At 41.6% G+C, this 26,760-nt stretch overlaps 1 protein-coding gene across 6 annotated transcripts in view; it reads left to right on the top strand.

The window, feature by feature from the left end:
* The window catches only part of TTC17 (tetratricopeptide repeat domain 17), a 126,926-nt gene that overhangs the window by 86,100 nt on the left and 14,066 nt on the right, over window positions 1-26,760 (top strand). For 4 of the 6 annotated variants that reach the window (XM_027562620.1, XM_027562617.1, XM_027562619.1 and 1 more), the window contains 5 exons: window positions 869-1,128; window positions 1,652-1,805; window positions 8,337-8,457; window positions 10,532-10,712; window positions 11,634-11,717. In XM_027562620.1, the coding sequence (XP_027418421.1) occupies window positions 869-1,128; window positions 1,652-1,805; window positions 8,337-8,457; window positions 10,532-10,712; window positions 11,634-11,717 (800 nt within the window). The remainder of the gene's footprint in view (window positions 1-868; window positions 1,129-1,651; window positions 1,806-8,336; window positions 8,458-10,531; window positions 10,713-11,633; window positions 11,718-26,760) is intronic. The other 2 variants (XM_027562618.1, XM_027562622.1) reach the window with 1 other exon arrangement.

Below are 26,760 nucleotides of genomic sequence, written 5' to 3'. Positions count from 1 at the left end.
GAGTAGAAAGAACTGTCACAGAACACAGTGTAAGATTCAGCCATTTATTCAAAATAGCAAAAGTTAAGTCGTAAAGAATTTTTCTTTTTAAAGGAAAGCATTCTGTAAAGAAACTCAGACTAATTTTGCCCTAAGCTTTCTTTCTAGTTAGGCATAGAGGGGAGCTTGTAAGGTTGTGTAACCTACAGTGTATAATAATGGAAACATACTGACTGCTCAGGAGAGAGAATTTTCACTAGGCCATTGCACTGAGAAACATCCGTGGGAGTCTTTACATAAGAAACATTAGCAATATAATAAATATCCTGATAGCCATTTTAGGGGGAAATTACACTAGCAAACTGTTATATCTTATATTAGCCATTAGTGAAAATGAAAGCCTTCATGTGGAATTAGGATAATTTTCCACTAAACAAATCATTGTTCAGTTAAGGTAATTAGGCTGTATGGTCTTAACAACTATATTTCATATGCCATTTGAATAAAGCTTGAAGAATCCTATATATTAAATAATATAATAAACTTCATCTTTACCATCTATGTCTTATATCTAGAGCAAGTTGGTCTTTCCCTTCTCCCCCAAAATACACATAAAATAGCCATCTTCATGCTCACTAGTGACAATCTATCTATAACTGCCTACCATCTAGCTTCTGCCACTGTTCTCAATCCAGTTTTTTTGTAAAATCTGGATGAGAAAAATGGTATATTATGAATTCTGAAGATGTTGAATGGTATTTTTATGAAGATGGACTACAGAAGTGCCTCTAAGCAGAACCGAAACTTTTCTCAGAAAGCAAGGTTGGAGTCACTCAAGTACTTGAATGACTGCGTAATTTTAAATAACATGCTTGCACTTGAATTTCAGGTACAGTGGTTGAGGAAAGCAATGGTTCTGATGAGATGGAGAATTCAGATGAAACAAAAATGTCAGAAGAGATATTGGCCTTGGTGGATGAATTTCAACAGGCATGGCCCCTGGAAGGCTTTGGAGGAGCACTGGAGATGAAGGGACGGCGTCTGGACTTGCAGGGCATACGAGTACTGAAGAAAGGCCCCCAGGATGGAATAGCCAGAAGTTCTTGCTATGGAGACTGCAGAAGTGAAGATGATGAAGCGACAGAATGGGTATGAGTTTGCCAACTCAGTCCTTACCAATTTGTAGCCCAGGTCCTTGAGAGTGGGTAGGGGGCAGTGCTCCTAATTTGCCAAGTGTAATCTGTTGGGTGTGTGGCACTCGACTCCGTGCCCTAGTCAGCCTTCACGTGAGAATTGTACTGCTGGAAGCATTTCATGTGCCTTAGGTATTGTTGGCTTTTAGAGGAAATGGGTGTGAAACCACGCTCAGAGCCTGCAGGCTGGGAACAGCCCGGTTCACACATCTTGACTTTTAGTTCCCTCTGTATCCTTTAAGGCTCGGTTATTTTGTTTATTTCACTAAACACTTTTCATCTAGACCTTTAAGAATTAAACTGAAGGAAAGAACTTAACTCTTGCCCAGGACTGGTTGTTATTTTTGTTTTTTAATTGGAGGATAATTGCTTTACAATATTGTGTTAGGACTGGTTATTCTTAAAGCCACCAATACGCACAGCCACAGGCAGACATGAAAATTGATCTCATTTGTCCCTAACATGTTTTCATTTCCCAGATCACATTCCAGGTCAAACGTGTAAAGAAACCCAAAGGAGATCATAAGAAAACTTCTGGGAAAAAGGTAGAATCAAGTCAGACAGAAGATGTACATCGTAACCGAGCAAGCCTGGAGATCACTGGCCCAAAGGTGGCGTCTCCTGGGCCACAAGGTAGGTGGGACGTTCAGCATGCCCGCCTCTTCTTTCCCATTCACTCTTTCAGTTCTCACAAAGGCGTGTGCGTGCCTGCAGGTAGATCACGTGAGAAGGTAATTGAGCCAAGTGAACAGGAAGCCAGTCATTGGTATAAAAAGTTTGTTTTAAACCTTTATTTGGCTTATGTTCTTACCATCTTGAACTTAAATACTCTATTAATGCTTAACTTGACAGCTCAGTTTAATATATTAAAAAACTGTGTTTGAGATCCTTGAGTTCAGACACCAGTTTTGCTATTTAGTTCCTTTGCCTCATTTTTCTTATCTATAAAGTGGGGATAATTGCATCTGTCTTATAGAGTGGTTGTGTGTATTCTATAAGGTTATACATGTAAAGTGCTTTAAATGAACTGAACACATCAGTTCAGTTCAGTCGCTCAGTCGTGTCCAACTCTTTGCGACCCCATGAATCGCAGCACGCCAGGCCTCCCTGTCCATCACCAGCTCCTGGAGTTCACCCAAACTCATGTCCATCCAGTCGGTGATGCCATCCAGCCATCTCATCCTCTGTCGTCCCCTTCTCCTCCTGCCCCCAAGCCCTCCCAGCATCAGTCTTTTCCAATGAGTCAACTCTTCACATGAGGTGGCCAAAGTACTGGAGTTTCAGCTTTAGCATCAGTCCTTCAAAGAAATCCCAGGACTGATCTCCTTCAGAATGGACTGGTTGGATCTCCTTGCAGTCCAGGGGACTCTCAAGAGTCTCCTCCAACACCACAGTTCAAAAGCATCAATTCTTGGGCGCTCAGCTTTCTTCACAGTCCAACTCTCGCATCCATACATGACCACAGGAAAAACCATAGCCTTGACTAGACGGACCTTTGTTGCCAAGTAATGTCTCTGCTTTTGAATATGCTATCTAGGTTGGTCATAACTTTCCTTCCAAGGAGTAAGCGTCTTTTAATTTCATGGGTGCAATCACCATCTGCAGTGATTTTGGAGCCCAAAAAAATAAAGTCTGACACTGTTTCCACTGTTTCCCCATCTATTTCCCATGAAGTGATGGGACCAGATGCCATGATCTTCGTTTTCTGAATGTTGAGTTTTAAGCCCACTTTTTCACTCTCCTCTTTCACTTTCATCAAGAGGCTTTTTAGTTCCTCTTCACTTTCTGCCATAAGGGTGGTGTCATCTGCATATCTGAGGTTATTGATACTTCTCCCGGCAATCTTGATTCCAGCTTGTGTTTCTTCCAGTCCAGCGTTTCTCATGATGTACTCTGCATAGAAGTTAAATACGCAGGGTGACAGTATACAGCCTTGACGTACTCCTTTTTCTATTTGGAACCAGTCTGTTGTTCCATGTCCAGTTCTGACTCTTGCTTCCTGACCTGCATAGAGGTTTCTCAAGAGGCAGGTCAGGTGGTCTGGTATTCCCATCTCTTTCAGAATTTTCCACAGTTTATTGTCATCCACACAGTCAAAGGCTTTGGCATAGTCAATAAAGCAGAAATAGATGTTTTTCTGGAACTCTCTTGCTTTTTTGATGATCCAGCAGATGTTGGCAATTTGATCTCTGGTTCCTCTGCCTTTTCTAAAACCAGCTTGAACATCAGGAAGTTCACGGTTCACGTATTGCTGAAGCCTGGCTTGGAGAATTTTGAGCATTACTTTACTAGCATGTGAGATGAGTGCAATTGTGCGGTAGTTTGAGCATTCTTTGGCATTGCCTTTCTTTGGGATTGGAATGAAAACTGACCTTTTCCAGTCCTGTGGCCACTGCTGAGTTTTCCAAATTTGCTGGCATATTGAGTGCAGCACCTTCATAGCATCATCATCTAAGATTTGAAATAGCTCAACTGGAATTCCATCCCCTCCACTGGCTTTGTCCGTAGTGATGCTTTTTAAGGCCCACTTGACTTCACATTCCAGGATGTCTGGCTCTAGGTGAGTGATCACACCATCAAGATTATCTTGGTCTTGAAGATCTTTTTTGTACGGTTCTGTGTATTCTTGCCACCTCTTTTTAATATCTTCTGCTTCTGTTAGGTCCATGCCATTTCTATCTTTTATCGAGCCCATCTTTGCATGAAATGTTCCCTTGGTATCTGTAATTTTCTTGAAGAGATCTCTAGGTCTTTCCCATAGGAAAGACTGAACACATAGGGCTTGATAAATACTATCCAGTAATTTTTTATGTGTTAGATAGCTCTTTAAGTATTAGATAATATTTTGGAACTACTCCCCAGGAAAAAAAAATACATCAAAATTTGGCGTGTACTTTTAGGGTTCATAGTTATCCCAAAGTCTGTCTTTGGACTCCAGGTTCAGGGCCATTGCCATGAGTCCAGTTGACTTTCTTTTCCAGCAGTGAAACAGTGGTGGTAGAATTTCTTTAAAAAAAAAAAAGAAAATTCTCCTCTCTATTTTTTTTTCTCCTTTTTTAAAAGGATATTTTCACTGTGTTAGATTTGACAATTCAAGATAACTTCATGAAAATGTGTGTAATTTAAATTGTATTTACCAAAGCTGAAAGCAGAGAACACATAATAAAATATAAGGAATAAGGTAATCTTAGCTAAATCTCAGAATGATCTGTGACTTGACAAAAATACTAAGGACACCAAAAAGGACGTTTTGGCATGACTGGAGTTGAAATATGAAGTCGTTTTACTGTTTAAGGAAGATAGCGTGTGTTAGCAGATTATGGGAGAAAGTGGCACGTACTCTGATAAGTCTGTGCGGTAGCGAGGGAAAAGATACTCAAACTACAAAACACGCCATAGCAGTGAGACTTCCAGTGGTTTAAATAGTAAACGTGATAAATACATTAAAGAGGAAATTTAAATGGGTAGTTATATACTTCGGAGGTGAAAAAGGACTTTCTAAAGCACAGAGAAAAAGAAAAAAGTAATTCTGGCATCAGAAAGCACTACAAAATAGACAAAGAATTGAAACAGTATTTTTTGCAGAATGTTTATATATTTTTACAGAATACATGATAAGCAAAGGATATCAGTGTCATTTAAGGAGCGCCTCCAAATCAATAGAAAAAAATAACAGCATTTCAGTAAAATATGTGCACGGTACATAGGCAGTTCACCAAATACACAAAACACACTCACACACATAAACACACATGGCCGCTTAGCGTGGTAACATGTTTAGCGTCTCGAGCAGACAAGGAAATGCAGACGTAAAATGTAACATGCCAGTTCTGCTTGTCAGACTGTCTTTGTGTAATACACGGCGAGATTTAGTAAAATGAATTTGGGGATAGTTTGACTAGATACGTCAGAAAATTTTTAAATATACCAACAGCTCTACTTCTAGTAATTTACCCTAAATAATCTTATAAGCATATTGAAAAGCAGAGACATTACTTTGCCAACAAAGGTCCATCTAGTCAAGGCTATGGTTTTTCCAGTGGTCATGTATAGATGTGAGAGTTGGACCGTGAAGAAGGCTGAGTGCCCAAGAATTGATGCTTTTGAACTGTGGTGTTGGAGAAGACTCTTGAGAGTCCCTTGGACTGCAAGGAGATCCAACCAGTCCGTTCTGAAGGAGATCAGCCCTGGGATTTCTTTGGAAGGAATGATGCTGAAGCTGAAACTCCAGTACTTTGGCCACCTCATGTGAAGAGTTGACTCATTGGAAAAGACTCTGATGCTGGGAGGGATTGGGGGCAGGAGCAGAAGGGGACGACAGAGGATGAGATGGCTGGATGGCATCACTGACTCGATGGACGTGAGTCTGAGTGAACTCCGGGAGTTGGTGATGGACAGGGAGGCCTGGCGTGCTGCAATTCATGGGGTCGAAAAGAGTCAGACATGACCGTGTGACTGAACAACTGAACTGAATCTTATAAGTGCAACAGATAGACATATAAAGATACTGATCATCACGCTGCTTATCATAATAAAAATCTGAAAAATACCTAAATGATGACAGTTGCCTAAGTAAACTACAGCGTGTTCTTGCCCTGTACTTGCAACCAAGGTGTCTGTAATTTAGTAAGTGAACAAAAGCACTTTATAAAGTAGCATATATTGAAGGTACCTCAATTTTACACTAAAACGTCATAAATGATCATTCCGTTTTTTAAATTTCTTAAAATAAGCCTATATTACTTTTACAAAAACAAACTAAAAATTTCTTGTAAAAGTGAAAATTAAAGCTCAGTATGGTTGAGAGGATAGGAGAGCACTTAGGCAGTTTTAAGTGGATTCAAATAGGTGGGGCTGGGTAGGGCACTGAATATACTTGCAAAGAAGATCATAAAACTATTTACTTTCACTCATGTCCAGAGTTCTAGTGTGGAAGAGGTAAGAGAAGACTGCAGAGGTTCAGTATCCCGGTTTTCAACCAAGTACAGATTTTGTCCACTGCCAAGTGATGAGATTTGTGATAAATCCTGACGTGGTGGTAAAGCAAAGTATTAAACCAGTCCTTTGTGAGCCCATGGGGGAAGAGTCTCAGAGATCATTAAGGGTCGTTGTAGATTTTCTAAGAATTAATAAAACTGATAATGCATAACTGACTTTATTTCCCACTTTGGTGAGGCCTGCTAGACTAGAACACCAGGGAAGTGCCATATACATAACGTAATTGGATTTAAGCAAAGCACTTAACAGAGTGTCTTATGACATCCTTGAGAACAGTGTGGCGAGAGATGGGCTTAAAGGCTCCCCAATGCCTGCAGCGTGAAGACCACACTTTCTAGGGTGGTGCACAAGACCATTTACAACCCAGCCTCTGTCTCCCCTTCAGCACCATTCCCTGAACCAATCATGCTCGTTTTACCTCCTTGTTTTTGCGCATGCTCTTCCCTCCACCTAGGAGTCACTGCTGCCACCTCCGTGGTGCTAAGATGTCACTCATCCTTAAACCTCAAACTCCAGTGCCATCTCTTCCTTGGTGCATTCAGGCAGCATCAGCTTCTTTCTCTGTCCAGCTGCTCTCTCTTTCTCCTCTGTCCAGCTGCTCTCTTTCTCCTCTGTCCAGCTGCTCTTTCTTTCTCCTCTGTCCAGCTGCTCTCTGCCCTCACTGTGGCACTTACCCTGTTGTGCTCCAATAATTTGTGTTTACCTTCCTCGCTAGACTGTGAGCTCAAGGGCAGGCCCTTTTATTGTTCCTCTCTGTATCCCTAGTGTCTTAATACAGTTCCCACTCCCATATAATAGCTGCTCAATAAATATGGCATCACTGGCTCAGTGGACATGAGTTTGGGCAAGCTCCAGAGATGGTGAAGGACAGGGAAGCCTGGCGTGTTGCAGTCTGTGGGGCTGCAGAGAGTCAAACATGACTGAGCAACTGGACAACAACAAAATATTTTCCAAGCGAATTTCTTAAACAGAAAGGGAAAATAAGTTGTATTGTGAAATTTATGGTTTAATTCTCTTGGTATTTATTTAAACAGGGTTCATTTGAAACTCTTCCAAACTTTTTTTTTCTCTTTTATTAAAATCTAAATCTAAAGCCCCTGCCTCTCTCTTAAAAGTTTTCTATTGTTGGTAAATTCCTACAGTATAAAAAGAGCTATACATTACCAAAGTTTTCCTTCCTATCCATTCCATTGGAATTTTTCAGAAGAATCCTTCCCAGATAAGACTTAGGTCTGCTCTTTTCTTGGGGGTTTATCTAAGTAAAGAGCCTACACCCAAAAGGTGGTACCTTTGAAGGGTATCAGTAAACAGAGCCTTAAAGGCCCAGGAAAGCTTTAAATAGCATGACTGGTAGCGTGCGCGTTATAGTCGAGCAGACCTGGATCTGAATCGCAGTGCTGCCACCTAGTGGCCGGTGACCCTGGGCAGATCACTTGATTTCCCTTGAGCCTCCATTTTCTCATTCGAGAAACAAGGATTAAAACCTGCCTCCTGAGGTTACAGAGGAAAAGCATTTAGCACAGGACCTGACACACAGCACAGTAAGTGCACTGGAAATAAATAACCTTTCATTGCCATCATCATTCTGCATCGTACTGCTTTCCTTTACAACAGGGGTTCTCCGCCAGGAGTGGCGTTGCCCTCCCAGGGAACACCCGACGGTATCTGGAGACACTGTTGGTGTCATGCCTCAGGGAAGGTCCCGCTCACCTCTGGTGTGTAGAGGCTGGGGATGCTGTGAGACATCCTCTCAGTGTCAGCAGTGCCGGGTTAAGAAACCTGCTTTAGACTCGTAGGCTTCTCCTGACCTAGAGTTGTCTTTATAGAATCAAAGTGTAGAAAGGTGAAATTAAGTTTGGTAAAATGTTAATACTGAAAAGTATTTTAACCCTCATCTCAGTCTTAAATCCAGTGAAGGACTCGTTCATTTTTACTTCATCATCTTATCTTTGAAAACAAGGCTTTCCTCAATGATGACAGTTACTCCCATCGCTGCGAATGACAAAGACTTTTGTTCGTTGTGTAAGTGGTGGAAATTCTAGACTAGAAGGATGACTGGCACCTGCGATACACCACTCTGAGTGAAGTAACCACCGGAGCATAAGGCACTGTATGTGTCTTTGGGTCTTTGCCATTGTGTTGACAGATAATGTACTTTCCTTCCAGGAAAAAAGCGTGACTACCAGAGTCTGGGGTGGCCCAGCCCGGACGAGTGCCTCAAGCTGCGCTGGGTAGAGCTGACAGCCATCGTGAGTACCTGGCTTGCAGTTTCTTCAAAAAACATTGAGTGAGTATCTTAAAGCTCTCCCGCTTTCATGGCATCTGTGTACCAGCGATCCCACTGGGCCCCAGCTGACTTTAGGGATGCCCTTCCTTGTCAGCTGGCTTTAGGGATGCCCTTCTTTGTCAGCAGCTGCCATGGAGTCATCCTTGCTGGGGTTGGTGGTTCAGAGGATGCCTGGAACGGACTCAGCTCGTGGCCCCGACACCGTCTGGGTGCCCTCCTCTCTGTGCCTTCTGCCCTGCGTTCTGTCGATCCAGTCACAGAGGACATAGTTTAAATTAAAGACTGGCTCTCTCCATTAAAGCACAAAACCTCGCTGGCATCATGGGCCTAAAAAGGGAGTCAGAGCAAGTCCACATCTGTGAGCACCTACCAGGACACAAGCAGGCAGGGCCGCCTCTCTGGTAACTGCTTTTTCCTCCCTGAATGCTCATTCTTTGGTTGGCCTCTTTTTATTTTACCTTTTAAGCATTGCAGTTCCCCAAGATTTACCACTAAACCTTATTTTAAAATCATTCCTAGTCAAAGTCCAAAACCTCTGTCACTGATACGTTGACAGTCCCAAATCTGAATCTCCAGACCAGACCTTTCTTCAAATCCCTTGTCTCTCCAGTTGGCCTCTCTGCCTAGCTCTCTCTCCAGTACCTCAAGCTCAGGAAAACTAAACTCACCATTTTCTTGTCCATTCTCCTTTCCCCAAAAAAATCTTTGTTCTGTTTGTTTTCTATTTCTTGTTCTTAGTAAATAGCTCCCAGAAGTGCTTAGGCCCGAACCCTAGGAGTCACCCTCACCCCTCCAGTCCAGCCTGTTACCCGTTCTTGTCACTTTTACCCTTGAGTGTTTTTCAAAACTACTTGCTTTTCTTCATCCCTGTTGCTGCTTTATTCATTCTTGCACCTCCTCAATCCATTCTCTCCATAGTACTCAGAATTGTTCCTCAGAAGTCAAATAATTCTTAAAATGCTCAAACAACTTGTAAATATTGCTGTTTACAGTGGCCCACAGAGCCCTTCGTGATCTGCTCCCCACATGTCTTTCCATCTTCAGCTCTGCTCTCCCTCCTGCGAGGCCTTCACATGTGGTGCTGCTTTTGCCTCTGGTGGTGTTCTCAGCATCTTCTCCCTACCTGCTTAATTCATATTCCTCCTTCTGGTCTTAACATCTTTCCTCCTCAGGAAATCCTTCATGACCTCCCTCCCTCCTCCATCAGCACAGAGGCAATGTGCACCCCTCTAGGAAACTGACACAGCTGTGTTTTATCTTTTATAGCTCATCACATCTGTAATGACTGACTGTCACCAGTGAGCATCGTAACAGTGGGGACTGGGGATGTTTGGTTAATTATTGTAACTCTGATACCTGACATGTGACAGAGTCTGAATCAATAATGAATGAATGTTTACATATTAATATGTGGTCAGCTTTTTTAAGTAGCTAGAAGCAAAATCTGCCAGTGTCAAATCGCCACACCAGTGTGTATGATAGTGTAAAGCATTTGGCCAGTATATAGCAGGAAAAGGACCGCTTTGGAGCCGTGAAGGGACGTGCTTACATCTTATACGTGGGTACAATGAATAGCTGGATCTGGGTAACATTTACGGTCTAAACTTTAGGGGAGCTTTTCCTGTGGGGACAAGTGTGCCTCTGTGCATAGAGGGAAAATGAAAGACAGGAACCACTTCTGGTTATTTATCACTGTCTGTACCCTGGAAAAGAAACCCGAGAAGAAAACCTACCTGGTTTCAAACCTCCCCAGTGAGAAAAAGTGGCAAGCAGCAGTGAGGAAATCAGACACCTTGATGTGTAGAAAGAAGGCAGCTTGAGAAAAGACTGAGTTCAGGACTCAGATCCCAATGCTGCTGCTCTGACCGAGGGCACAGCCTCTACTCATACAGTCAGCAAACAGTCAGTAGAGCACTGGAGTCCTTGTACCTATAAAGTGAGAGGCCGGACTAAGTAGCTCCGGAAATTGCTTCCATTTTGAGATTCTGTGGTTCCAGATAGTTCTATTTATATATCGCAGTTATGGTCAGCTAATGATTAATACTTTGTCCCCACCCACTTTTCTATGGCTAAGGTGGTCCTCTGCATTTTTCAGCATCACGGAACACATAGACTTTGCCACTCCAATACAGCAGCCAGCGATGGAACCTGTTTGCAATGGCAATCTCCCGACGAGCATGCACACCCTGGACCACTTGCAGGGGGTTTCCAACCGAGCCAGCCTACACTACACGGGAGAGAGCCAGTTAACAGAGGTGAGTGCTTGGCTGTATTCAGCCAGTCTGCAGTTTTTGCCGTACAGTTATGATGCAGCTGATAGCGAAAGCGCAAGTGGCCAGGCCAGGTTTTTTTGCCTTTTTCAGATGGCTGTTGTCTAGATGGCTTTAGGAAAAGCCTGATTTCTTTCAGGCCCTGTGACCGAACATATGGTTTTTTTATGACCAGAAAATGATAATTCTGATTCATTCCTCCAGATGGGTAGCATTCTGCTTGTCACTGGACAGAGGCTCTTTGTGAGAAATATTTGGGACAGTTAATGCTCCTGTTGACATTCTTAAGAAGGGAGGGAAAGAGGGCAGACCCAGCGTATATCTAGCAAAGAGTGTACGTAGAAGAATAATCAGAAAACATGCCACAAATATCCAGCAGTAGAGGATGCGTTCAGTAAGTGTTGGTGTAGATATAAGCTGGTGTACAATAAGAGCCATTAAGAAAGATGCATGAGAAGTATATTTATTGACATGAAAGCTGTTGACTATATTGTGTGAAAATGGAGGTGATAGTTTGCAGTGTGATCGCATAGTATACGGTCTGTGAGAGTAATGATACACGTGTACATAGAAAAATACCTGAAAGATACATAAGCGATCCTGGCAGTGGTTGTGTCTGGGTGATAGAGTTACAAGCGCTTTTTGTTTTCTTTCTGTACTCTGCTTCTTGTAATGCTGTAACGGATGTGTTCTACTTGCCTGTAACCTGTGTTAAGCGAGAGAGGGAGAGGGGATGGTGATGGCCTTCAGTGTGTCTTCCACACTATGCCTTACCAACAGGACCACAGCAGGCGCCCCCAGATACAGCCTGCACCCACGGCACAGTGCCCAGCTGGGCGTCCGCAGCGTCGTCAGACCTCCCCTCACCGTCATTCCTCTAACCTGTCATCTCCCTCCCTGAACCAGGTGTTGCAGAATCTTGGCAAAGACCAATATCCACAACAGTCACTTGAACAAATTGGCACCCGAATTGCCAAAGTTTTGGAAAAGGTAAGTCACTCTGTAGGAAAGCTGTAAACCGTTATCCACTTTCTAACTTTTCCAGATCATTTGCCATTAAGTGGCCCTAACCTCTTCGGTTAGTTATTTAGCACTTGGTAACTAAAAGGATGACATGAAGTAACCCCACACAGAAGAATATTCTAATCATTTTTCTGTGACTTTTTCCATTACGTGGTTACTATTCTTTTTTGCTGCTCTGTTTACTTTCTGTGCTTAAATTTATGTGGTCAGTTTTCTCGTTTTTAGTCTACCATGGATAGATTCAGGTGATGCTACTAAGAACTTTGGAATCCAGGTGTGAGAAATAAGTCAAAGGTTCATCTTCTGGTGAATAAAGAATATTTGGTAGTTTGGATGGTGGGTGGGAACCATATCTTGAAGTATCTTTTTTCTGAAGTCATGAAACAGAATATTTGCAAAACTTTGTTTTCTTACTTCATGGGTAAGAATCTATCCACTTATTATATGATATTGAAGAGGTGATATAACAGTGATTAAGAGAGTCTACCCAGCTTCCAGTATGGCCGTGGCAGTATGGTAGGGAAGGGTAATCACGTCAGTTTAAAGGGGAGGAAGTGCACACAGCCATCACTGTTCCATGCAGTTCTGAAATTCACATGGCCAGTTGTCACCAGTTCCCCCAGTTCCAGGGTAGGAAATACGCCTTGATTAGGGCCTGTTTTGGTTCCCTGGGGGTGGTTTCCTATTCTCATTCTCAGCTCTCCTCTAGAGGCTGCCTTTCCTTTTCCTTAGAAGTGTCCTGTATTTGCAGCTGAAGAGCTTCCTCAGCCTGCTGCCTTGGCACAACTTTGTAAAACTTTGTGGACTTTCAGATTACAAGCCATTCCAGGAGGCAAAAGTCACGCCCACAGATCTCTTCAATAAGGCCCCTCTCTGCTTCAAACCGGAGAAGGCAATGGCACCCCACTCCAGTACTCTTGCCTGGAAAATCCTATGGATGGAGGGGCCTGGTAGGCTGCAGTCCATAGGGTCGCTGAGAGTCAGACACGACTGACTTCACTTTCACTTTTCACTTTCATGCATTGGAGAAGGAAATGGCAACCCACTCCAGTGTTCTTGCCTGGAGATTCCCAGGGACGGGGGAGCCTGGTAGGCTGCCGTCCATGGGGTCACACAGAGTCAGACACGACTGAAGTGACTTAGCAGCAGCTGCTTCAAACATGAGTCCAGGACAATACCTTTAAGATTCTTAGATGCCTTTTGTCTGACAGTCTGCAAGACTTAACTCAACACGCAGATCTTCCTGAGGTGTTAGTAACACAGGGTCCTACTGCTGTGTTTTTGATGTGATCTTGATCCTGAGGCCATAGTTTTACTGGTAGCATCTGGATTTGCTTTTTTTTTTTTTTGTCAAAACCTTGTGCTGACCGGAGAAGCTAGTAACTGAGATGAGAAAGTTTCATTTTCTAACCCTGCAAGTCCCAGTTTGGAAGCATTTTCTCTAAATTCTGCTTGGAAACTGTGCAGTTCCTTGTTTAGTTCTCCTCTTTTAATGCTTTACTATGGGTGATGTTTAAAAAACCATTCGTCACTTTCCGCATTCTTCCTCAAAGCCTCCCTAGCCAGATCCGCAACATCATTAGGTATTTTCCTATACTCCACATAGAACCTCCCTGTTGGTTTTGCCAGTAGATGATGCCTCTCCTCCAGCCTGCAGGAGCAGTTTCCTCAGTGCTCTTCCAGCCTTCATTAATGGTCTTGTTGCTGTTCCTTCAGCAATATCCTGAACCCATTTCCCAGAGTACTGTCAGCATGCTCTAAGTTTCTGTTATGGCAGCAGTCTGTTCTTGATACCAGATATTGTTTTCAGTTACCTTTTTTGCTTAATAAATTAGACCAGAATTGAGTGGCTTAAAACAAAACTATTATTTGCTCAAGACCCTACAACCTGAGCTGGACTTCCTTCTGATCTGACTTGGAATCATCCATGCAACTACAGACATACGGAGTTTCAACTGGGGCTGGCCACCAAAGAATCTGGAGTGATTGGAATAGATGAGACACAGCTATATATTGTCTCTCTCCAAGCAGACGCTCCAGCAGAGAAGCTGGACCTTTTTACCTGGTGTCTCAGGGCTCCAAGAGACTGAGAGCAAAAGCATCCAGGCCTTTCAGAATCCATGCAGAGAGCTGGAACAGCAGCGCCTTTACGAGTGCCATCCGTCAAAGCAAGTCCCAGGGCAAAGGAGATATCCTTCACCTGCTGGTAGCGCAAAGACTACAGCCCATCTTTAACGGTGGATCTTTAATCCACCACAGTGCCTTTCAAAAGGAGCAGCAATAAAACCGACAGCTTCTCAGTGGAAATGATAAAAACTAGAAGCCATTGCAATGACATCTTTAAGGTACTAAAAAAGAAAACTGCAAACCTAGAATTCTTTTCCAGCAAAAATATTCTTTAGAAATTAAAATGAAATAGATAGGTGTTCAATAAAAATTCAGAGACCTTGGCACCAGTAGGCTTGCACTGAAATAAAAATTAAAGGGAGTTCAGAAAAATGATCCCAGACAGAAATATGGACATGCCAGAAGGAGAGAAGGACACTGGAAAGAAAATATAAATGAAGACTAATTGTACAAAATGATAACTGCACTGCTCTGAGGAGCTTCACCTTTATATATAACTAAAATTCGTGGTAACATAAACGATGGCAGAAAAATAAATGGAGTTTAAAAGTTCTAAGTTTTAATTGGTATCGGCCAAGTCATAAAAGAAAGTTTGCATTGGACTGTAATAAGAATGTGTGTTTTAAGTTCCAGGCTAACGACTAAAAATGGTTCTAAAGTGTAATTCAGTGGAAGGAGAATGAAATAATGTAAAACATTTGATTAATCCAAAGAAAATTAAGAAAGGTAAAAAGTACATAAAAATAGACCACAGATAGTAAAATAGTAGATAAGTATATCATTAGTTCACTTCAGAAAAGATTTATAATTAAAGCATTTTGTATGGAATGGATTTTTTTAAATCCAACTATATGCTGCTTATAAGAGAAACTCTTTAAATATTAGGACACAGGTTGAAAATACGAAGATGAAGAATACATCATACAAACAATAGAAAAGGACAGCAGATACAGCTGTACTCTTATTTTTAAAACAAAAGCTTGAAGCAAGAAACAGAGAAGGGCTAAAATGAGGGGAAAAATTGATAATTTGAGATGATATGGAGCAACCAGAACTCTGATACATTGCTAGTGAGAATATAAAATAGTAGTTATTTGGAAGACAGTCAGATAGCTTATTAAAAAGCTAGGCATATATGATCCAGTATTTTACTGCTTGGTACTTAATCAAAAGTGAAAGTGTTAGTCACTCAGTCATGTCTGACTCTTTGCAAGTCCATGCTCCTCTGATTCTCCAGGCAGGAATACTGGAAGGAGTAGCCATTCCATTATCCAGGGGATCTTCCTGACCCAGAGATTGAACCCGGGTCTCCTGCACTGCAGGCGTATTCTTTACTATCTGAGCCACCAGAGAAATCCCATGAAAACTATGTCCACAAAATACTTGTTAAAAAATGTTCACAGCAGATTTATTTATAACAGCCAAAAACCTGGAAACAGATACCCATCAATAGGAGAATAGATAATCAGGGTTATATTTATACAGTGGATACTATTCTACAAGAAAGATCCTGCATCCATATTGATGAATCTCAGAAATATTGTGCTATTAAGTCACTGGACACAAAAAAATGTATAGTGTATGATCCCAACTATACGAAATCCTAGAACAGGCAAAATTAACCTCTGGTCGTAGAAATCAGAAGAGTGAATTGCTTTGTCAGGGGAAGGGGTTGATTGGGAAGCAGCTTGAAAGGACTTTCTGGACTATTGAATGTTTTCTGTGTTTTTAAGTAATAGTCAAAACTGAATGTTATACCTAAGGTCTGAGCATTTCTATTTATATTATACCTTGATTTTTTTAAATGAAGTTTAGATAAAGGTTTTAGACCACCAGAAACTGAAAGATACATGTAATCAACAGACTTGCATTAAAAATCCTGAAGGGATTTTTTTCAGGCAGAAGGAAAACTATTCCAGGTAGAAACTCAGAAAAAAAAAAAAACAGAAAAAAGCAAAGAAAACAACAAGCGTAAATATTAAGGTATATGTAAATAAGTATGTTGATACAAAATAATAACAGTACTGTCTTCTGAGGTTACAGTTCATAGCAACAGCAGTACGAAAGGCAGAGAGGAATTACACTGACCGCTGTAGATGGTCTTAGATCCAGTTAGACACTTCATACTCATGTAATTGGCCTCACTTGGCGTGGGCTTCACTCAGAAGGATAAGGGGCCAGGGCACCACAGCAGCAGCAGGCTCGTGCCTCCAGAATAGGCATGCACCTAGGCCAGGGCCATTCTCTGCCCACCCTTCTTTCCTGCCAAGTGACTCTTCAGGTGCAAGGGAACAAGTCAAATGGTTAAAAGTGAGGCCTGCCCTGACTTAAATGCTCTGGGCTCCATATGAGAACCAGTATCTTTTGTAACAGCCCCACATGCACGGAGCAGTAGAAAGGGACACGTTACCCACAAGAGCCATGGTGCCTAGAGGCTCCCAGCTGTGGCTTCCCACCAGGTGCTTGGAGTTGTTCCCCGTCTTTTTCTTTTTTCTAATGGAAAAGTAACTATAGGCTATACATTTTACCAATTACACTGAAGTACAATTTTAAAATTTTATAATTATAAAATTTTAGCAGTAGACTTGCAGTGAAACATGTCACAAGTGGTTAAGATAATTCATAATTCTCGGTGACAACTTCACTTGAGAATTTTCTTACCATCCTAAACATTGAGGGCAACAGTATGGTTAGAAGTAAAACAATAACTTTCAGTGTTGATAGAGAGACACACATTTGGTAAACAGTTCTTTTAGTGGGATTGATCGCACAGGCCCAGCTGGTTGGGTCAGCTGCCTCCCATTGCTGTTGTCCTCTCATCCTAGTGTGGGTCTGCGTTTGGGGTCAGCAGTCCTTACTCTAGACCAGTTCAGAGCAGAGACTCTTCTTAGGTGAGAAAGATGGATTCAAGAGACGAGTCGCTTTAGTTTCACTGTGCATGAGCTAGTTAAGAGCATCTGGTAATGGTCCTTTTATCTGGGATAGACACAGCCCTTTAAATGATGCCTTTCCCAGTATGCAGAATCTGGCTGAAGGTCATGGGGCGTTTGACCTTCATCCAAAGATTAGAACCTTGTGATAAGCTGATAAGGCTGTTGGGAACGTGCACGCATATGCATGTGCAGTCACTCAGTTGTGTCCGACTCTTTGTGACCTGTGGACTGTAACCCACCAGGCTCCTTTGTCCATGGGATTTCCCAGGCAAGAATACTGGAGTGGGTTGCCATTTCTGCCTCCAGTTTTTTCCAGTCTCACCAGTCCAGTTACGGTTTACCAAGGTCATTTTTACTGTAAGCTGTCTTGCCTGGTGACAGCTAACGTTTCTCCTTTATTAGGTCTTCAGAGAAATGGGGCTAGAAGGTAAATCCAACATGAGATTTCATTATAGGCTCACAGACCAACCATGACCTTATTAGCTTTTTAGCACAGTAGATCTCGGACTTTAGGGTACACTGCAGTCACCTGGAGGACTTGTTAAGACATATTGCTAGGCTTCTATGACTTCACTTACTGATTTAGTAAGTCTAGGGTTGGGCTTGATAATTTACATTTCTCGTAAGTTCCCAGGTGACTCTGGGTGATGTTGCTGATCTGAGGATCACACCTAGAAAATGGCAGTGATAACAAAGCAAAAGCACGCTTTTCCCATTTACCTTTCACAAAAGAACAAGGATCGCCATATCCTCTCTGCTTCAGGTTTTAAAATACTTAGTCATTGTCCTTTATTATTTCTTGAAAAGCCCATCTGTAGTTGTCTCTTTAGAGAGTTTTTAGTTTGCATTACCATAATTGTCAGTAAATATCAGCAGATGACACTGGTCAGACTCCATTTTAGGGTTCACTTGCAGACCCCTCAAAAAGCTGCCCAGCTTGCAGCCGAGGTTACTCTCGCGTGGTGGCCTCCGTCGAGGTCTCGCCTGCGGTGCCAGACGCACAGCACGCTGCCGCCGTTGCCGTTGCGGTCTGTTTGTTTGCCAGGTTGCCACGCCGTCCTGTTTGACCTTGTGGGCTAGTGCAGAGGTAGTTCTCCCGTTTTTGTCCCCAGTTCTTTAGGTGGTGGCTTGTGAGCACTACTTTGTGCTGGTTGGATCCCCAGCCAGCCCAACTTGGGTCAGAGCCAAGCTGCTCCACCCCTTGTCTGATCCAGACCTAGTCACACACACGGAGTCCTGAGTACCTGTGCTTGTCTTCTGCCCACCCCTTGTCAGGCATCAATGCCGCCTTTGGCTCAAATGCATCAGCTACACCACGGGAATATGATTCTTGCCAGTCAGCCCATTTTCAGCCAGGTTTCTGGTCAGCTCCCATTTCATGGAAACTGGGATGTTTTCTCTTACCATAAGTTTGTCTGCAGCTTTCATCCATTCCTACAAGGGGAAGATTTATCCCGTCACACAGTGTCAAGCCTTTGCCATCAGTCTCTGAGAAAGTCAGCCCCCACTGAGGCTTCAGTCTTCCCAGCATCTCCCTCCCGTTCCATTTGTTTCATGGTGCTTTGGCCGTTGAACCAAGGATATGAAAGTCTGTTTCATTGATGCTACTGCTCTGCAATGCACCCTGCCTCTTGTTTGAAGCCCAGCTCAACAGATACTTCATAGTTTGCACAACCCAGTAGAGCAGTAGTTGTCTTGCTTTCACTCTGGAGAATACAGAACACATAGCAAGCCAGCAGGGCAGCTTTTCATGTATTTCTCCAAGAGTTCCCATAGCTCTCTGATAGCAGTCCTGGGGACTGTTCTCTACTCCAACCCCTGAGTTGACAGCTCAGGGATAAGGGATCAGGACCACATGGGCGAGTGTGGGAACCATCCTAGCCTGGAAGTCTCAAGTTCCATGTAAGAACCAATGCCTCTTATAACAGTCCTGTGGCCTAGAGTCCAAGAGTTCTAACTAGGGACAGGAAATGTCACACAGGGGAAGACTCAGAGCTGGGTCTTTCTACCAGGTCATCACAGTCCACTGGCAGTTCAGAGTCAGGTCATCTTTACCATAAGCAGTGTTGCCTAGTAACATGGGTGACATTCTGCCTTTATTAAGTTTCCAGGGGTACACAGCTGAAAACACAAGATTCATTTCCCATGAATACACATGGACAAAATATTAGGGTTTAGCATTACAGGAAAGTAATAAAATTGAAGCAATAATTTATATTTTTAGTCTGTAATAAATCAAATATGCATGTTGTACTTTTAGCTAATCACTAAAAGAACAGTTAAAGAATGTATAATTAAGGGAAAATGGAATAAAAAACATTTGATTAATTCATAAAGGAGGCAAGGAAGACAAAGGAATATAAAACAGGTGGGTGAAATAGAATGCAAATAGTAAGGTGATAGCAATAAACCCAGTTTATCAGTGATCACAGTAAATAATACAAAAGGATTACATACCTCAATTAGAGTGCTCATCTCAGACTAGGTTAAAATGTTGAACCCAATTATATGCTGTTTGCAGATAACACACCTGTAATAAGATACAAAACAGCTGAAATTAAACAGATGGAAAAAAGATAACATCAAATAAATACTCATCAAAAGAAAGCTGTTGTAACTATGCTAATAACAGACAATGTAGAATTTAAGGCAGGAAGCGTTACTCTATAGATAAAGACAATTCATAATGATAAAGTGGTCAGTCCACCAGAATATTGAAAATTGTGTATCTATACAGAACCAGTGTCATAGTTTCACATGATATAGACAGACATTAAACATCGACAGATGTAAAGGGAGCAATGAATCCATGATCAAAATAAACTTTAACATACCTCTTAATAGGTGACAGCACTAAGCAGACAAAAAATATGATATAGAACATCTTGCGACTATACATACTTGACATAACTGATATTTCTATCATGCCACATTCAACTGTGACAAAATTCCTATTTTAAAAATTTATGTGGAACATTTACCATACTGATCACAAGCTGAATCATAAATTAAGCCTCAGTTAAATATTAAACCATTGAAATAATTTAGAGTTTATTTTCCAACCATAATGGAATTAACCTAGAGAAAAAGATCAGAAAAAAAAATAAGGATAGAAAATTCCCAGTGATTTTGGTGAGATTAATACTGTACCTCTCCCTGGTGGCTCAAGATGGTGAAGAATCTGCTGGCAGTGCAGGAAACTCAGGTTCAATCCCTGGGTCAAGAAGATCCCCCTGGAGAAGGGAATGGCTACCCGATCCAGTATTCTTGCTTAAAGAATTCCATGGACAGAGGAGCCTGTTGGGCTGCAGTCCACGGGGTCACAAAGAATTGGTCACGACTGAGCAACTAACACTTTCACTTTCTGAATAACTCACAATTTGGTGAAGAAAGCAAAATTAGAAAATATTTTTAAATGAATGACAATAAAGATTTTGTATATCAAAACTTGTGGGATGTAGCTAAAGCAATGCTTGAGGCAAGTTTGTAGCCGTACAAACTAATGGATATATTAACTTTAAAAAAACAGGCTGAAATTAGTGATCTATGCTTCTATCCCAAAAAGCTAGAAAAAGAACAAAATTAGACTGAGATATTTCTTGCCTCTGTTTGGCAAAAATTCAGAAGTTTGCTAGGATACCCTTGGTGCGACCTTGGGGAAACTGGCACTGTCATACACGGTTGGGAGAAATGCAAAATAGAATAACCTGAAAGGAAATAGATGCCTAGCAAATTATTTATCTAGCAGGATTATGCATTCATTACCCATTCATCCAGCAGTCCTACTTTTAGGAATATTTCCTAAAAATACAATGGCAAAAAAATTATCTGACAAAAATACCTATGCGTAAGACTGTTGATTGTAGCCTGACTTGTATTAGTGAGCAAAAAACAATCCAAATGCCCAGTAGTAGGGAGTTGACTGAATAAACAGTCCACTATGGTTGTTCACTGTGTGTGAAATCCACACAGTGGAGGCTTCTGCAGCTGTCAAAATGAATGACAATCTCTATAAACTTATATTAAATAATCTCCAGAATACAGCAAGTGAAAAAAAGAACAATAGAAAAAAACTATACCTCAGATTACTGCTTATATCTTTTTAAAATAGCAAGTTGTAGGGAGGGAGAATATTTGTAAAAAGAAACGTATTTTCAAATGAAAAGACTAACTTTGAAAAAAAAATTTTAAATGCTGTCCCATGGAAGAAAGATAGAAATAGGATAGAAAAGACAGGAAACAAAGCTAGCTTTCCTTGAATCAACGTTTTTTTACTTTGAAACCAAATATTTTGCATAATTAAAAAAATTTTTAAATAAGGTAATTCCTAATTAAAAGTAAAATTAAGCATAACTATGCAGTCCATTGGTAGTAGAACCACATCAAGAGGAGCTATTCCAAGTGACTTTAAAACACAGTTATTTGGGTGTGCATCCCTAATGAAATTTACCCTAAGAACAAAGGAAAACCTTATACTGTTTTCAGTAGTACTGTTGCTAATAATATTAATGTTATTCTTTTGGGATTATAGCTGTATGTACTGCAAAGTAAATGAGTAATTTTGTTGGTGACTTGGAAACTGGAATTTTGAGTATGGGTGAAAGAACATAGAGATGTGAGAACAATGACGTAAACATCTTTAGTCTTAAACTGAAAGTGTCAGTAAGAAGTCCTGATATACTTAATTGATATATTTACACATATGCTGGCTTTATTTTGCTGAAAGACTAGAATCTGTGACTAGCCCAGTATTAGTAAGCACCCTCAGTACCCAGATTGTGGTCTTTAGATACTTTTCCTCTTTAAAACAAAGTCTATAATAAAAGACAAAGAAGGGCATTATGTAATGATAAAGAGATCAATACAAGAAGAGGATATAATATTCACAAACATAAATGCACTCAATACAGGAACACTTAAATATATAAAGCAAATATTAGAAGACCTAAAGATTGACATGGTTTTTCCTGTGGTCATGTATGGATATGAGAGTTGGACTGTGAAGAAGTCTGAGCGCTGAAGAATCGATGCTTTTGAACTGTGGTGTTGGAGAAGACTCTTGAGAGTCCCTTGGACTGCAGGGAGATCCAACCAGTCCATTCTGAAGGAGATCAGCCCTGGGATTTCTTTGGAAGAAATGATGCTAAAGCTGAAACTCCAGTACTTTGGCCACCTCATATGAAGAGTTGACTCACTGGAAAAGACCCTGATGCTGGGAGGGATTGGGGGCAGGAGGAGAAGGGGACGACAGAGGATGAGATGGCTGGATGGCATCACTGACTCGATGGACGTGAGTCTGAGTGAACTCCGGGAGTTGGTGAGGGACAGGGAGGCCTGGCGTGCTGCGATTCATGGGGTCGCAAAGAGTCGAACACGACTGAGCGACTGAACTGAACTGAACTGAACTGAAAGACTGACAGTAATACAATAATAATGGGGACTTTAATACCCCACTTACATCAGTGGACAAATTAATCATCCAGACAGAAAATCCATAAGGAAACAGTGGCCTCAAATGACATTAGACCACTTGGCTTTAATAGGTATCTATAGAACATTCCAGGCTTCCCTGGTGGCTTAGATGGAAAAGAATCTGCCTGAATTGCAGGAGACCCAGGTTCAATCCCTGGATCGAGAAAATCCTCTGGAGAAGGAAATGGCTACCCACTCCAGTATTCTTGCCTGGAGAATTCCATGGACAGAGGGGCCTGATGGTCTCTGGCCTGTGGGGTTGCAAGAGTTGGACACAACTGAGCAACACACACACACACACACACACACACATTCCATCCCCACACAGCAGAATCCACACTGTTTTCAGGTGCACATGGACTGCTCTCCCGAATGGACCACATGCTAGGACACAAAACTAGGCCCAGGAAATTTAGGAGCATAGAAATTATATCAAGCATCTTATCTGACCACAACAGTATGAAAACTAGAGATCAGTTACAAAAGAAAAATGGGAAAAACAGAAACATGGAGACTTAACAGCAGGATACTTAAAAACCAACAGGTCAATGAAGAAATCAAAGAGGAGATCAGAAAATACGTTGAGACAAATGAAAATAAACAACTTTCCAAAGTCTTTGGGACACAACAATAACAGTCACAAGAGGGAATTTTGTAGCAATGCAGGCATACCTCAAGAAACAAAGAAAATCTAAAACAACATAACCTACCATCTAAAGGAATTAGCAAAAGAAACAGGGCTTCCCTGGTGGCTCAGTGATAAAGAATCTTCCTGCAATGCAGGAGACACAGGTTCCACCCCTGGGTCAGGAAGATCCCCTGGAGAAGGATATGCCAACCTACTCCAGCATTCTTGCCTGGGAAAGAAAAAGAAAAACAGAGCCAGTTGAGCTATTTCAAATCCTGAACGATGATGCTATGAAAGTGCTGCACTCAATATGCCAGCAAATTTGGAAAACTCAGCAGTGGCCACAGGACTGGAAAAGGTCAGTTTTCATTCCAATCCCAAAGAAAGGCAATGCCAAAGAATGCTCAAACTACCGCACAATTGCACTCATCTCACACGCTAGTAAAGTAATGCTCAAAATTCCCCAAGCCAGGGTTCAGCAATATGTGAACCGTGAACTTACTCATGTTCAAGCTGGTTTTAGAAAAGGCAGAGGAACCAGAGAGCAAATATCCAACATCCGCTGGATCATGGAAAAAGCAAGAGAGTTCCAGAAAAACATCGATTTCTGCTTTATTGACTATGCCAAAGCCTTTGACTGTGTGGATCACAATAAACTGTGGAAAATTCTGAAAGAGATGGGAATACCAGACCACCTGACCTGCCTCTTGAGAAACCTGTATGCAGGTCAGGAAACAACAGTTAGAAGTGGACATGGAACAACAGACTGGTTCCAAATAGAAAAAGGAGTACGTCAAGGCTGTATATTGTCACCCTGCTTATTTAACTTATATGCAGAGTACATCATGAGAAATGCTGAGCTGGAAGAAGCACAAGCTGGAATCAAGATTGCCAGGAGAAATATCAATAACCTCAGATATGCAGATGACACCACCCTTATGGCAGAAAGTGAAGAGGAACTAAAGAGCCTCTTGATGGAAGTGAAAGAGGAGAGTGAAAAAGTTGGCTTAAAGCTCAACATTCAGAAAACTAAGATCATGGCATCTGGTCCCATCACTTCATGGGAAATAGATAGGGAAAAAGTGGAAACAGTGTCAGACATTATTTTTTTGGGCTCCAAAATTGCTGCAGATGGTGATTGCAGCCATGAAATTAGAAGATGCTTACTCCTTGGAAGGAAAGTTATGACCAACCTAGATAGCATATTCAAAAGCAGAGACATTACTTTGCCAACAAAGGTCCATCTGGTCAAGGCTATGGTTTTTCCTGTGGTCATGTGTGGATGTGAGAGTTGGACTGTGAAGAAAGCTGAGCCCCGAAGAATTGATGCTTTTGAACTGTGGTGTTGGAGAAGACTCTTGAGAGTCCCTTGGACTGCAAGGAGATCCAACCAGTCCATCCTAAAGGAGATCAGTCCTGGGTGTTCATTGGAAGGACTGATGCTGAAGCTGAAACTCCAATACTTTGGCCACCTCATGTGAAGAGTTGACTCATTGAAAAAGACTCTGATGCTGGGAGGGATTGGGGGCAGGAGGAGAAGGGGACGACAGAGGATGAGATGGCTGGATGGCATCACCGACTTGATGGACATGAGTTTGGGTAAACTCTGGGAGTTGGTGATGGACAGGGAGGTCTGGTGTGCTGCGATTCATGGGGTCACAAAGAGTCAGACATGACTGAGCGACTGAACTGAACTGAAGAAGAAGTTAGGAAATAGTAAAGGTAGGAGAAGAAGTGAAGTGAAGTGAAGTCACTCAGTCGTGTCCAACTCTTTGCAACCCCATGGACTGTAGCCTACAACGCTCCTCCATCCATGGGATTTTCCAGGCAAGAGTACTGGAGTGGGTTGCTGTTTCCTTCTCCAGAGGATCTTCCCAACCCAGGGATCGAACCTGGGTCTCCCGCGTTGTAGGCAGATGCTTTACCGTCTGAGCCACCAGGGAAGTCCGTAGAGACCAAACAAAACAATAGAAAAGATCAGAGAAACCAAGAGCTGGTTTTTTTTGAAAAGATAAAAGTGATTAAGACTTTATCCAGGGTCATCAAGGATAAAAGAGAAGGATCCAAATAATATAAAAAATAAAAGAGGAGAAATTAAAACATATCACAGAAATAGTCATAAGAGAATACTATGAAAATAAAGAAAAATAGAGAATACTATGAACAGTTATATGCCAAGAAATTGGATAACCTAGAAGAAATGGATAAATTTCTAGAAACATACACTTTTCCACGACTCAATCAGGAAGAAATAGATAATCCGAACAGACCAACTACTAGTATTAAAATTGAATCAGTAATCAAGAAACTACAAAAAATAAAAGTCCAGGACTAGACGGCTTCACAGGGCAGTTCTATCAAACGTACAAAGAAAAGTTAATACTTACCCCTCTCAGAGTATTCCAAAAAACTGAAGAGACGGCAGTGCTCCCAAATGCATTCCACGGGACAGCCACTACCTTGTGTACGTGAGTATGGCCATGAGTTGTTGGTAAATTTCTAATCTAGGCGGTGAGCACATGGAATTCATTATACTGTTTCCTTTATTTGTATATGCATTTGAAAATTTTCATTATAAAACACCTAAAAGGTATAATCACAAAGGTGAGCAAAGAAATGGCATATCAAAAAATGAGTAGGCAAATTTTTAAAAATTACATACATCTTAAACTAAAAATATATTTGTGTAAGTAATTAAGTCATATACCCAGTGGATGAGTTAGATAGATTTAGCCACAAATAATCAGTGAATTGCAAGCTTTATGTAAAAAATTACCTGGAGTATTATAAAGATGAAGAAGTAAGCAAATCAACAGATTCAGGAGGCACCAGGTGTCCCAAGCTGGGTAAATAAAAAGAAATCCACGCCAAGATGCATTATGGCAAAGACGAAAGATATCTTAAGAGCATCTGTTTCAGTCAGGATCATGTCAGGAAAACAGAAACAACATTACGTATTTCAAAAACCAAATTTAATTTAGAGAACTGATGATAGGCAGACCTTGTTTTATTGCACTTCGCTTTATTGTGCTTGGCAGATGCTGCATTTTTTGCAAATTGAAGGTTTGTGGCAACCCAGTCTTGAGCAAATCTATTGGTGCGATTTTCACTTTCTCTGTGTCACATTTTGGTAATTCTCACAATACTTTGAACCTTTTCATTACTACTTCTGTTATGGTGATCCGTGACCAGTGATTTTTGATGTTACTGTTACCACTCACTGAGGTTCAGCTGATTGTTAGCATTTTTTAGCAAGGAAGTATTTTTAATGAAGGTATGTACATAGTTTGTTGGGTGTTTTTTTTTTAGGGCTTCCTGGGTAGCTCAAATGGTTAAGAATCTGCCTGCACGAGACCTGGGTTCCATCACTGGGTCAGGAAGATACCCTGGAGAAGGGCATGGCAACCCACTCCAGTATTGCCTGGAGAATTCCATGGACAGAGGAGCCTGGTGGGCTCCCGTCCACGGGGTCACAAACGACTGAACGACTGACACAACAGCACATAGTTTTCTAGACACAGGGCTACTGCACGCATAACAGACTATAGTATTGAATGCGAACATAACTTCTGTATGTACTGAGAAACCAAAAGGTTTGTGTGACTCGCTTTTGCAATATTTATTGTGGAGGTCTGTAACCAAGCAATATCTCCAAGACATGACTGTACATTGTGGTGGAGTGCTGAAAATAGAAAAAGAAGCACTTAGGTAAATCAGAGATATGCACTGTAGGGAATGGGAAGGCAAGCCCTTGGGGTTTCTGAAATCTAGAGTTCACAGGCAAGAACTCTGGGTGAGCTAGAGTTCATGCTTTGGAGGAGGGAGCACGGGCTGGCCACTGGGTCTGGAA

Source organism: Bos indicus x Bos taurus, chromosome 15 (assembly GCF_003369695.1).
Source record: "Bos indicus x Bos taurus breed Angus x Brahman F1 hybrid chromosome 15, Bos_hybrid_MaternalHap_v2.0, whole genome shotgun sequence".
NCBI lineage: Eukaryota > Metazoa > Chordata > Mammalia > Artiodactyla > Bovidae > Bos > Bos indicus x Bos taurus.
This window is presented reverse-complemented; position numbering and strand designations above follow the sequence as displayed.